The sequence below is a fragment of the Haematobia irritans genome, chromosome 5 (genome assembly GCF_050003625.1).
Source record: "Haematobia irritans isolate KBUSLIRL chromosome 5, ASM5000362v1, whole genome shotgun sequence".
Taxonomy (NCBI): Eukaryota; Metazoa; Arthropoda; class Insecta; order Diptera; family Muscidae; genus Haematobia; species Haematobia irritans.
The window spans coordinates 39,668,113-39,681,724 of record NC_134401.1 but is presented as its reverse complement, the minus strand read 5'-3'; the positions used below and the strand labels follow the sequence as shown (position 1 = coordinate 39,681,724).

General features: G+C 23.9%; 1 protein-coding gene across 15 annotated transcripts in view; it reads left to right on the top strand.

Annotated features, from left to right (window-relative positions):
• The window catches only part of LOC142239111 (uncharacterized), an 85,654-nt gene that overhangs the window by 46,772 nt on the left and 25,270 nt on the right, over positions 1–13,612 (top strand). For 12 of the 15 annotated variants that reach the window (XM_075310879.1, XM_075310887.1, XM_075310884.1 and 9 more), the window contains one exon: positions 9,287–9,736. The exons of 2 other annotated variants lie outside the window; for them this stretch is intronic. In XM_075310879.1, coding sequence (XP_075166994.1) covers positions 9,287–9,736 — 450 coding nt within the window. Of the gene's footprint in view, positions 1–3,554; positions 3,607–9,286; positions 9,737–13,612 lie in introns of all 15 variants that reach the window. One more of the 15 variants, XM_075310886.1, reaches the window with a different exon arrangement.

Below are 13,612 nucleotides of genomic sequence, written 5' to 3'. Positions count from 1 at the left end.
ATATTCTTGATAAGTTAGGAGTTCTAAGCACGATTGCCACTCGTGCCAAAAATAATCTACCAACCTATGAAGAAAATTTTATCAAAAATCGACCAAAATTATTAAAAATCAATGTTTTGTTTCTATAGAAAATTTTGTAAAAAAAATATTTCTATAGAAAATTTTGTCAAAATTTTATTTCTATAGAAAATTTTATCAAAATTTTATTTCTATAGAATATTTTGTCAAAATTTTATTTCTATAGAAAATTTTGTCAAAATTTTATTTCTATAGAAAATTTTGTCAAAATTTTATTTTCATCGAAAATTTTGTCAAAATTTTATTTCTAAAGAAAATTTTTCAAAATTTTATTTTTATAGTACACTTTTTCAAAGTTTTATTTCTATATAAAATTTTGTTAAAATTTTATTTCTATAGAAAATTTTGTCAACATTTTATTTCTATAGAAAAATTTGTCAAAATTTTATTTCTATAGAAAATTTTGTCAAAACTTTATTTCTATAGAAAATTTTGTCAACGTTTTATTTTTATAGAAAATTTTGTCAAAATTTTATTTATATAGAAAATTTTGTCAACATTTTATTTTTATAGAAAATTTTATCAAAATTTTGTTTCTATAGAAAATTTTGTCAAAATTTTATTTCTACAGAAAATTTTTTCAAAATTTTATTGCTTTAGTAAATTTTGTCGAAATTTTATTTCTATAGTAAATTTTGTCGAAATTTTATTTCTATAGAAAATTTTGTCAAAATTTTATTTCCATCGAAAATTTTATCAAAATTTTATTTATTTGTTTGTTATTGTTGGCTTCTCTTCAATCGTTATTGTTGTTTTTGATCTCAGCTTAAAGCCATGCATTTACTAAACTACATGTGTAGCTTAACCAATAGAGGAAAAGTATGCTTGTCAAATTTATTTGGGCAAAGCCCTATAGACTGCAACATGGTTGGATGTACAGCTGTTTCGGAATTACCACATTCCTCATCAGCATCCTCTACTTGCAGCAAAACTATCAACCAATTATCAGAATAAATTCGGGTAATTCACTCAACCCAAAGTGAACTACACTTGAACCTCCCTATATAGAAAATTTTTTCAAAATTTTATTTCTATAGTAAATTTTTTCTAACTTTTATTTCTATAGAAATTTTTTTCCAAATATTTTTTCTATAGTAAATTTTTTCAAAATTTTATTTCTATAGTAAATTTTGTCAAAATTTTATTTCTATGGTATATTTTGTCAAATTTTTATTTCTATAGAAAATTTTTTCAAAATTTTATTTCTATAGTAAATTTTTTCAAAATTTTATTTCTATAGTAAATTTTGTCAACATTTTATTTCTATAGATTTTTTTTTTTAATTTTATTTCTATAGTAAATTTTGTCAAAATTTTATTTCTATAGAAAATTTTGTCAAAATTTTATTTCTATAGAAAATTTTGTCTAAATTATATTTCTGTAGAAAATTTTGTCAAAATTGTATTTCTATAAAAAATTTTATCAACATTTTAATTTTTTGAAAATTTTATCAACATTTTATTTCTATAGAAAATTTTGTCAAAATTTTATTTCTATAGAAAATTTTGTCAACATTTTATTCCTATAGAAAATTTTGTCAAAATTTTATTTCTATAGAAAATTTTGTCAAAATTGTATTTCTATAGAAAAATTTTGTCAAAATTTTATTTCTATAACAATTTTGTCAAAATTTTATTTCTATAGAAAAATTTGTCAACATTTTATTTCTATACAATTTTTTTTTCTCAAAATTTTATATCTATTGGAAATTTTATTTCTATAGAAAATTTTGTCAAAATTTTATTTTGTTATTGTTGGTTTTGTTCTTTAAGCATTGTTGTTGTTTTTTCATTTCAGCTTAAAACCATGCATTGACTAAACTACAAGTGTAGCTTATCCAAAAAACAACAACAATGCTTAAAAAACAAAACCAACAATAACAAAACAAAACGAATGAAAAAAAGAGGAAGCACGTTTAAAATAAACCCAGCCAACTGCACTCTAATCGATGATTTGATGGTGGCAAAGAAAAGAGAAATGTTTGTTTGAATTAATTTGGGCATAAGCCGGCTATCATAAAATTTTTTTCAAAATTTTATTTTTATAGAAAATTTTATTAGCATTTTATTTCTATAGTAAATGTTGTCAAAATTTTATTTCTATAGAATATTTTGTCAAAATTTTATTTCTATAGAAAGTTTTGTCAAAATTTTATTTCTATTGAAAATTTTTTCAAAATTTTATTTCTATAGTAAGTTTTGTCAAAATTTTATTTCTATTGAATTTGTTTTTTTTTTTTTAATTTTATTTCTATAGAAAATTTTATCAAAATTTTATTTCTATAGAAAATTTTCTTAAAATTTTATTTATATAGAACATTTTGTCAAAATTTTATTTCTATAAAAAATTTTGTCAAAATTTTATTTCTATATGAAATTTTGTCAAAATTTTATTTCCATAGTAAATTTTGTCAAAATTTTATTTCTATAGATTTTTTTCTTTTTCAAAATTTTGTTTCTATTGAAGATTTTATATTCTATAGAAAATTTTATCAAAATTTTATTTCTATAGAACATTTTGTCAAAATTTTATTTCTAAAGAAAATTTTGTCAAAATTTCATTCCTATAGAAAATTTTGTCAAAATTTTATTTTTATAGCAATGTTTTTCAAATTTTATTTACATAGAATATTTTGTCAACTTTTTATTTCTATAGTAAATTTTGTAAAAATTTTATTTCTGTAGAAAATTTTGTCAAAATTTTATTTCTATATTTCTGTATTTTTTTTATAAAAAAAATTAAAAGAGGTCACTATAGTTATTCGTCAAAAAATGATTGCTGTGTGGCATTTTCTAAAACTTATTTTCATATGCATTGTTTTTTCCTCAAATTACAAAACAATGAATTTAAGTTATTAAATTAATCTGAAAGATAAATAATTATAAAAATAATATTAAATACTTAAAAAAAAAAAACAATCCTGGAAATGTTGTAATAAATGCACTACTATTTATAAATTACTTTCAATTAAATATACAGTTTTAATTAAATATACAGTTTTTTTCTTTCAATATCAAGCATAAGCATAAAAATATTTACTCCATTGTTAACAATTTATTTAACATTATACGAACAAATATTTACTTTGCAACATATATCTGAACAAACATTCAATTAACGAAATATTCTTTTTTTTTAACAATAACATAACAACAATAATAACATTAAAACCCAACGATAATGAAAAATAAAATCACCATAACGACAATGGACAATTTTATCAATGTTATTGGTAAAATAATGTTAAACGGTGTTGTATTTATATAAAAAATAATTAAATAATTTTAAAGACTTTAATATTGTGCTACTAAAAACGCAATGACTATCCTTCGATCAACATTGTTGTTTGTTTAACCTCTATATATATATAATATTTGTATTATGTCTGGAAAAGTCTATGTGTATGTCTACATTGATTTTTGTGTTTTTCTATTTCTATTAACAAAACCAAAAAATTAACAACAATAATAAAACAGCTTTTTAATAAAATTAAAAATCTATTTCGAAAGCAAGTAATTGTAACTCCATGTAAGTTAAATTTTTTCGTCCTTATTTACTATAAGAGTATGCATTAGTATTAGTATTTACTAAAACACATTCATTTTAAATAGACATTGCTAGTAAAAATATTAATTTCAACCCATTTCGCTTTGCTTCTCATCATTAATCTTTATTGCTGAAAATATAACCTTAAATTTTGCAAGGTGAATATTCTATTAATAAGAATTCTTAAGCAGGATAAAATTAAAAATTGGCCACAGAATGCTTTATAAATAAAAAAAAGAAAACAAAAAATATAATCGAGTTTACGATGTGTTAAAGCGGATTCATATCTACCGCCTAAAACTATGCAACGATAGTTGTACTTAGTAGCAGCATTGCCACAATGAATTTTTATTTTGGACCAACATTTTTTCAGAATTGGACCAAAATGTGAGCCAGCAGACCACTTTTCCAAATTAAATTAATATCATTCAAAAGTTAAAATGTTTTCAAAATTTCGATAATTTGTTTTTCAAATTTATATTTATATTCCAAATTTTTATTAAAATTCTATTTTATTAGAAATTTTATTTCTATTTTATTTTTTATTTCTATAGAAAAATTTGTCAACATTTTCTATTAACAGAAAATTTTCGCAAAATTTTATTTCTATAGAAAATTTTGTCAAAATTTCATTTCAATAGAAAATTTTGTCAAAATTTCATTTCAAAAGAAAATTTTGTCAAAATTTCATTTCAATAGAAAATTTTGTCGAAATTTCATTTCAATAGAAAATTTTGTCAAAATTTCATTTCAATAGAAAATTTTGTCAAAATTTCATTTCAAAAGAAAATTTTGTCAAAATTTCATTTCAATAGAAAATTTTGTCAAAATTTTATTCCTATAGAAAAGTTTGTCAAAATTTCATTTTTATAGAAAATTTTGTCAAAATTTTATTTCTATAGATTTTTTTTTTCAAAATTTTATTTCTATAGAAAATTGTGTCAACATTTTATTTCCATTGAAAATTTTGTCAAAATTTTGTTTCTATAGAAAATTTTGTCAAAATTTTGTTTCTATAGAATATTTTGTTAAAATTTTTTATCTACAGAAAATTTTGTCAACATTTTTTTTTCTGTAGGTAATTTGTCAAAATTTCATTTCAATAGAAAATTTTGTCAAAATTTTATTTCTGTAGAAAATTTTGTTAAAATCTTATTTCTATTGAAAATTTTGTCAAAATTTTATTTCTAAGAAAATTTTGTCAAATTTTTATTTCTGTATAACTAATTTTGTCAAAATTTTATTTCTATAGAAAATTTTGTCAAAATCTTATTTCTATTGAAAATTTCGTCAAAATTTTATTTCTAAGAAAATTTTGTCAAAATTTTATTTCTGTAGAAAATTTTGTCAAAATTTCATTTCTACAGAAAATTTTGTCAAAATTTTATTTCTAAGAAAATTTTGTCAAAATTTTATTTCTATAGAAAATTTTGTCAAAATTTCATTTCAATAGAAAATTTTGTCAAAATTTTATTTCTGTAGAAAATTTTGTCAAAATTTTATTTTCTTAGAAAATTTTGTCAAAATTTTATTTCTAAAGAAAATTTTGTCAAAATTTTATTTCTATAGAATATTTTGTTAAAATTTTATGTCTATAGAAAATTTTGTCAAAATTTCATTTCAATAGAAATTTTTTTCAAAATTTTATTTCTGTAGAAAATTTTGTCAAAATAAACTTTCGAAAGAAAGTTTTGTCAAAATTTTATTTCTATAGAATATTTTGTAAAAATTTTATTTCTATAGAAAATTTTGTCAAAATTTTATTTCTATAGAAAAATTTGTCAAAATTTCATTTCAATAGAAAAATTTGTCAAAATTTTATTTCTATAGAAAAATTTGGTGAAATTTCATTTCAATAGAAAATTTTGTCAAATTTTTATTTCTGTAGAATATTTTGTTAAAATTTTATTTCTATAGAAAATTTTATTTATATAGAAAATTATGCCAAAATTTTATTTCTATGGAAAATTTTATCAAAATTTTATTTCTGTAGAAAATGTTGTCAAAATTTTTTTTCTATAGAAAATTTTGTCAAAATGGCCGATTTGTCGAAAATTGTTCAAAATCAATAAAAATCCATTTTATCCGACCACGGGCCAAATTTAAAAATTAATAATTGTTTGGACCAATTTTGGTCCGACCGGACCAAAATGGCAACCCTGCTTAGTAGGCACATCGTATTGCTCCTCTGAACTGCAACCACAAGCGATGACTTTCGATGAAATCGGGGTAAAATGATTGTTAGGATAATTTAAATTTAATTTGAAGACAATTCTGTTTAGAAAAAAAACTATATTCAGAAATAATATCAAATTTGAGAAACATTTTAGTTTTGTTCGAATTTGCTACCTTTGGCACAAATTATGGCCTTCAAATGACCGGCGAATCCATCACATGAAAGTGGCTCTGCTGTATTTTTGTAAAAAAAAATTGGAAGTTGTTCCTAAGGCGCAACTTTAAAAGCGCTTCCAAAAATGTCCTCCCAAAGATGTTCTTTATTTTAACTACACAGGAAGTTCTTTTATTCAATTTTTTATAACTCGTTTTTTTCATATTTTTGTCTCAAATAGGTTAAAAACAGATTACGAATTAATAAAATGGTACAAATTATTACAAAAGAAAATTTGCGAATTTTTGAAAATATTTGAGGTCAACTGTTTCTAATTCAGCATTAAAAAGCTTAAAAAAACATAAACAAAATTATAAAAATTATTTATTTGGCAAATTATTAAACAATTTTTTTAGTTCACATCCAGAACACTGAAATCGAATCACACCTTAAGAAGTGATGCAAATTCAATACAACGGCTATTGAAATGGTGGACATCTGTCCCATGATAAGCCCATGTTAAATTCATCGCAATTTTGACTCACTTCCGGATCCAAAAACAATACTTTTTTGGTGACGCAATTTTTTGCTGGGTTGTGAAGCGCCGTCTTGAGATTACTGACTATTTGGATATTGTTTAGTGCCAACCTTACTCCACAAAATGCACTAACGCATTGTGGCACAAAAATCCAAAGTATTTAGATCCGGAGATTTTTGTTCCCTTTGCCAGGTAGAAGTGAAGCGAGGAACCTCTTTTTTTTTTTTGAGCCATTTTTCGTTGGCACTTACTGAGTACCATGGTGCCTGGTACGATGGAGTCCTGTTGGAACGTCCATATATCAGCCCAGAGCTTCAATTAACCTCTTTGCCAAGTTTGTTCACAAACTAGACAATTTGGAATGGCTTCTCAACGGAGAAACCCAAATACGGTAACTGGCTATTTTTGTGTAAGTAAAAGAAATGTTTGGTTCGATAAGCTCTTTTACATTTTGGCTTTAGTCCAAGCTCATTTTACAATATGTCTTCCATCCTTTCTGCCGATTTCAATCAAATCTGGCCTTCACTTTTTCCAAAAATATTATCGCATAAATTGTTATCCATAAGAATAATTAATTGTGTTCACGATAATATCCGATAAAAATGGTGACATACAAAATACGTTGTTATCGACGTCGAAATCAACGACAAAGGCTAATGTAACCAATTAAATTATATTATTATTATTATACATAGGAATAATTAACTGACTACATCTGATAAATTTGTTATCGATAACATTGTGACAGACACAATACGTTGTTATCGACATAGAAATCAACGATAAAGGCAAATATAGGATTAACTATTATCGCATAATTTGTTATCGATAACAATAACTAATTGTGTTCACGATAAAAACCGACTAATTTAGTATCGATAAAATTGTGTCATATAAAAACGTTATTATCGATACCGAAATCAAAAATAAGAGCTTATGTAGCCAAAAATATTACCACATGAATTGTTATCAATAAGAATAACTAACTATGTTACCGATAACATGCGATAAATTGATAAAAATGTGACAGATCAACTACGTCGTTATCGATAAATAAATCCCTTAAATTTTTATAACTGCGCCACACTGTGGCATATGTTTGCAACACCCAGAAGGAGAAGTTCACCAATGTGGTATCACAATGGACTGAATAGTCTAAGTGAGCCTGATACATCGGGATACCACCTAACCTAACCTAACACACAGAAGGAGACGAGATAGGCTTATGGTGTCTTTGGCAATATTGTTCAGAGTCGGCCCCTGAGTCGATTTAGTCATGTCCGTCTGTCTGTGAACACATTTTTGTGATCAAAGCCCGATATGCACTTATATGGCTCCAGAAGTCAGAGTTTTAGCCTAATTTGCTTGATATTTTGCACAAGGAGAACAATTAGTACTATAGTCAAGTATGCCAAATTTGATTGAAATCGGTTCAGAGTTAGATATAGCTCCCATATATATCTTTCACCCGATATACACTTATATGGCCCCAGAAGCCAGAGTTTTACTCCAATTTGGTTCAAATTTCGCACAAGGAGAACAATTAGTACGGTAGTCAAGTGTGCCAAATTTTTATTGAAATCGGTTCAGATTTAGATATAGCTCCTTTATATATCTTTGGGCCGATATGCTCTTATATGACCCCAGAAGCCAGAGTTCCACCTTTATTAACTAGGAATTTTGCACTAGGAGTACAATTAATACTGTTGTCAAATGTGCTAAATTTTATTGAAATTGATTCAGATTTAGATATAGCTCCCATATATATCTTTCGTCCGATTCAGACTAATATGACCACAGAGGCCAAAGTTGTACTCTGATTTATTTGAAACATTACACAGGGAGTTGAACTAAGGTTCTGGATATGCATGCCAATTTTGGTTGAAATCGCTTCAGATTTATATTTTGGTTGAAATCGGTTCTGATTTATATATAGCTCCCATATATATATTTTTTGCCCGATTTTGCATCATACCCACAGTTTCCTTATAAAATCGCCACCGCTAAGTCGAAAACTTGTAAAAAGGAATCAAATTTTTCTATACTTCTAATTCATATCTATCAACCGAAAATACACTTTTTCGAAGTTACCTCAAAATTGGTTCAGATTTATATGTTGGGAAACACAATCGACGGATTTGATGTGGTATCGAAAATGTGGATCTGGTGCAGAGTATAATGTAGTTGGCCACGCCCTGACTTTAGACTTTCCTTACTTGTTTATAGATACAATTGTTAACAATAAAAGCCAATGTAGTAATTTTAATATATTACAAACTTAATACCTTTATTAATTGTGTTCTTAATATCGAAAACTTTTTATTGGTAAATTTTAAAATAACACCGATAACCCAGAAATATGACTTTGCTTTAATCCCTACATTTTTCCCCAAGGAGACAACGATATCGATATCAAGGTTGAGGACTTAGCTTTCCAAAAAAAAAAAATAAAATAAAATAAAATAAAACCATAAACCTCTCCAATCTAAGCATACACCTCAAAAGCTAGCTATTTTCTTAATAAAGGCTTTGATATAACCCATACACTCACAAAATCATAAATGCTTCGCACACAACCTTGCAATCAGTCTCAGTATTCTGCAGTTACCACATGCGGGCATATGTCTGTAAACATTTGCATGTCGAAAACCGCATCCCACACACACCATACATCTCACAAAAAAAAAGAGAAGAAGAAACAACAAATTCATCTCAAAACCAAATACCAAAACCAAAACGAAAAAAAGAAACTATCAATCAAATCCAACCAAACAAAAAAACCAAACTCATTGCAGAACGGTGCAGTGGCTTCACAGGTGCTTGTACTCCAACCACCACCACCACGCTTCCACTGTCACCCATGCAGCATGAAATGGATGCACCGCAGCCTTTAGTTGATCGCAAGCCTTCTGTATCGCTTTTAAGATGGAACAGCGGCAATAGTAGCCACAACAACTACTCTGCCTCAGCCGCCACCACCACCACCTACAACAACAACAACACCACCTCCAACAACAGCAACACAGCCAACATTCTCAGCAATCAGCAAAACTCAGCGTATAGTAGTAGTATTAGAAATCAGTTTGATTACATACCAATGACAGAAAGCAACCGCAACTACAACAGCAGCTACAATACCACCACCAACAACAACAACAACAGTTACAACTATAGTTCCACAACGGGATCCGCATTGGGGCTTGGGGGATTGCCATCAAACGGTGCTGCTGCTGCTGCTAGGCAAGGTTTGAAATTCATCATCATCAGACAAACTAATATTCTATATATATTTTTTTTCTTACTTTTTGGAATGAAATTCTTCTCGATATTTAATTTAAACTCTCAATTATCCCAAAAACATCCATAGAAACCATTATAAAAATCTTAAATAATATATATTTTTATTTAAAACAAAAAATATATACATACTAAACTTTTATAAACGGAAATTCTGGTTTGCCTAGAAGAGGACATCACCAAAACTTTTTTGCGTTAATATATGTAAGAGATTAATTTTGTTTTTTTTCTAGTCGGTTCATTTTTAAAAAAGGGCCGCTCAAAAAAAAAAACACATGTATAATAAACCTGTATTTTGGCCCATTCCTATACAAAGGCTTTCTGCAGCGCATACACTTAAAAACATATTATCGTGAGGTCAAAACTTATATGCCATTAAAATACGAATGGGAATTTTGCTTAGCATAGAAGACGTTCTATAGAAAATGTTGGCCAAATTTGATTGCTATAAAAAAATTTTCCAAATTTTACTTTTACAGAAAATATTTTCAAAATTTTATTTCTATAGAAAATTTGGTCAAAATTTTAGTTCTATAGAAATTTTTGTCAACATTTTATTTATATCGAAAATTCTGTCCAAATTTTATTGCTATAGAAAAATTTGCCCATATTTTATTCCTATAGAAAATGTTGCCAAAATTATATTTCTATAGAAAATTTCGTCAAATTTTTATTTCTATAGAAAATGCTGTCAAAATTTTAGTTCTATACAAAATTTTTTCCAAATTTTATTTCTATCAAAAAAATTGTCAAAATTTTATTTCTATCGAAAATTTGTAAAAATTTTAATTCTATAGAAAATTTTGTCAAAATTGTATTGCTATAGAGAATTTTTGCCAAAAATTTTATTTCTATAGAAAATTTGGTCAAAATTTTATTTCTATAGAAAATTCTGTCAAAATTTTATTTCTATCGAAAATTTTGTCAAAATTTTAGTTCTATAGAAAATTTTGTCAAAATTTTATTGCTATAGAAAATTTTGTTAAAATTTTATTTCTATAGAAAATTTTGTCAAAATTTTATTGCTATATAAAATTTTGCCCAAATTTTATTTCTATGGAAAATTGTGTCAAAATTTTATTTCTATAGAAAATTTCTGCAAAAAATTGTATATGTATAGAAAAGTTTGTCAAAATTTTATTTCTATAGAAAACATTGTTAAAACTTTATTTCTATAGAAAATTTTGTCAACATTTTATTGCTTTAGAATATTTTTGCCCAAATTTTATTTCTATAGAAACTTTGGTCAAAATTTTAGTTCTATAGAAAATTTTGTCAAAATTTTATTTCTATAGAAATTATTGTTAAAATTTTATTTCTATAGAACATTTTGTCAAAATATTAGTTCTATAGGAAATTTTGCCCAAATTTTATTTATATAGAAAATTTTGTCCAAGTTTTTTTATTACATAAAATTTTGTCAAAATTTTATTGCTATAGAAAATGTTGTCAAAATTTTATTGCTATAGAAAATTTTGTCAAAATTTTATTTCACATTGTTAAAATTTTATTTCTATAGAAAATTTTGTCAAAATTTTATTTCTATAGAAAATGTTGTTTAAATTTGAATTTTATTGCTATAGAAAATGTTGTTAAAATTTTATTTCTATAGAAAATTTTGTCAAAATTTTATTTCACATTGTTAAAATTTTATTTCTATAGAAAATTTTGTCAAAATTTTATTTCTATAGAAAATGTTGTTTAAATTTGATTGTTATAGAATATTTTTGCCCAAATTTTATTTCTATAGAAAATTTTGTCAAAATTTTATTTCTATCGAAAATTCTGTCCATATTTTATTGCTATAGAAAATTTTGCCCATATTTTATTCCTATAGAAAATGTCAAAATTATATTTCTATAGAAAATTTCATCAAATTTTTATTTCTATAGAAAATTCTGTCAAAATTTTATTTTTATAGAAAAATTAATCCAAGTTGTATTTCTATAAAAAATTTTGTCAAAATTTTAGTTCTATAGAAAATGTTGTCAAAATTGTATTGCTATAGAAAATTTTGCCCAAATTTTATTTCTATAGAAAATTGTGTCAACATTTTATTTCTATAGAAAATTTCTGTAAAAAATTTTATGTGTATAGAAAAGTTTGTCAAAATTTTATTTCTATAGAAAACTTTGTTAAAATTTTATTTCTATAGAAAATTTTGTCAAAACTTTATTTCTATAGAAAAATTTGTCAAAATTTTATTGCTTTAGAATATTTTTGCCCAAATTTTATTTCTATAGAAAATTTGGTCAAAATTTTAGTTCTATAGAAAATTTTGTCAAAATTTTATTTCTATAGAAAATGTTGTTAAAATTTTATTTCTATAGAACATTTTGTCAAAATGTTATTTCTATAGAAAAATTTGTCAAAATTTTATGCTTTAGAATATTTTTGCCCAAATTTTATTTCTATAGAAAATTTGGTCAAAATTTTAGTTCTATAGAAAATTTTGTCAAAATTTTATTTCTATAGAAAACTTTGTTAAAATTTTATTTCTATAGAAAATTTTGCCAAAATTTTATTTCTATAGAAAATTTTGTTAAAATTTGATTGTTATAGAATATTTGTGCCCAAATTTTATTTGTATAGAAAATTTGGTCAAAATTTTAGTTCTGTAGAAAATTTTGTTAAAATTTTATTTCTATCGAAAATTCTTTCCAAATTTTATTGCTATAGAAAATTTTGCCCTATAGAAAATGTCAAAATTATATTTCTATAGAAAATTTCGTCAAATTTTTATTTCTATAGAAAATTCTGTCAAAATTTTATTTTTATAGAAAAATTAACCCAAGTTGTATTTTATAAAAAATTTTGTCAAAATTTTAGTTCTGTGGAAAATGTTGTCAAAATTTTAGTTGTATAGAAAATTTTGTCATAATTTTATTTCTATCGAAAATTTTGTCAAAATTTTATTTCATAACGAAAATTTGGTCAAAATGTTAGTTCTATAAAAAATTCTGCCCAAATTTTATTTCTATAGAAATTTTTGTAAAAATTTTAATTCTATAGAAAATTTTGTCAAAATTTTATTGCTATAGAATATTTGTGCCCAAATTTTAGTTCTATAGAAAATTTGGTCAACATTTTATTGCTATAGAAAATTTTGTTAAAATTTTATTTCTATAGAAAATTTTGTCAAAATTTTATTTCTATAGAAAATGTTGTTAAAATTTTATTTCTATAGAACATTTTGTCAAAATTTTAGTTCTATAGGAAATTTTGCCCAAATTTTATTTATATAGAAATTTTTGTCCAAGTTTTTTTATTACAGAAAATTTTGTCAAAATGTTGTTTCTATAGAAAATTTTGTCAAAATTTTATTTCTATAGAAAATTTTGTCAAAATTTTATTTCTATAGAAAATTTTGTCAAAATTTTATTTCTATAGAAAATTTTGTCAAAATTTTATTTCTATAGAAAATTTTGTCAAAATGTTATTTCTATAGAAAATTTTGTCAAAATTTTATTTCTATAGAAAATTTTGTCAAAATGTTATTTCTATGGAAAAATTTGTCAAAATTTTATTGCTTTAGAATATTTTTGCCCAAATTTTATTTCTATAGAAAATTTGGTCAAAATTTTAGTTCTATAGAAAATTTTGTCAAAATTTTATTGCTATAGAAAATTTTGTTAAAATTTTATTTCTATAGAAAATTTTGTCAAAATTTTATTTCTATAGAAAATGTTGTTAAAATTTGATTGTTATAGAATATTTTTGCCCAAATTTTATTTGTATAGAAAATTTGGTCAAAATTTTAGTTCTGTAGAAAATTTTGTCAAAATTTTATTTCTATCGAAAATTCTTTCCAAATTTTATTGCTA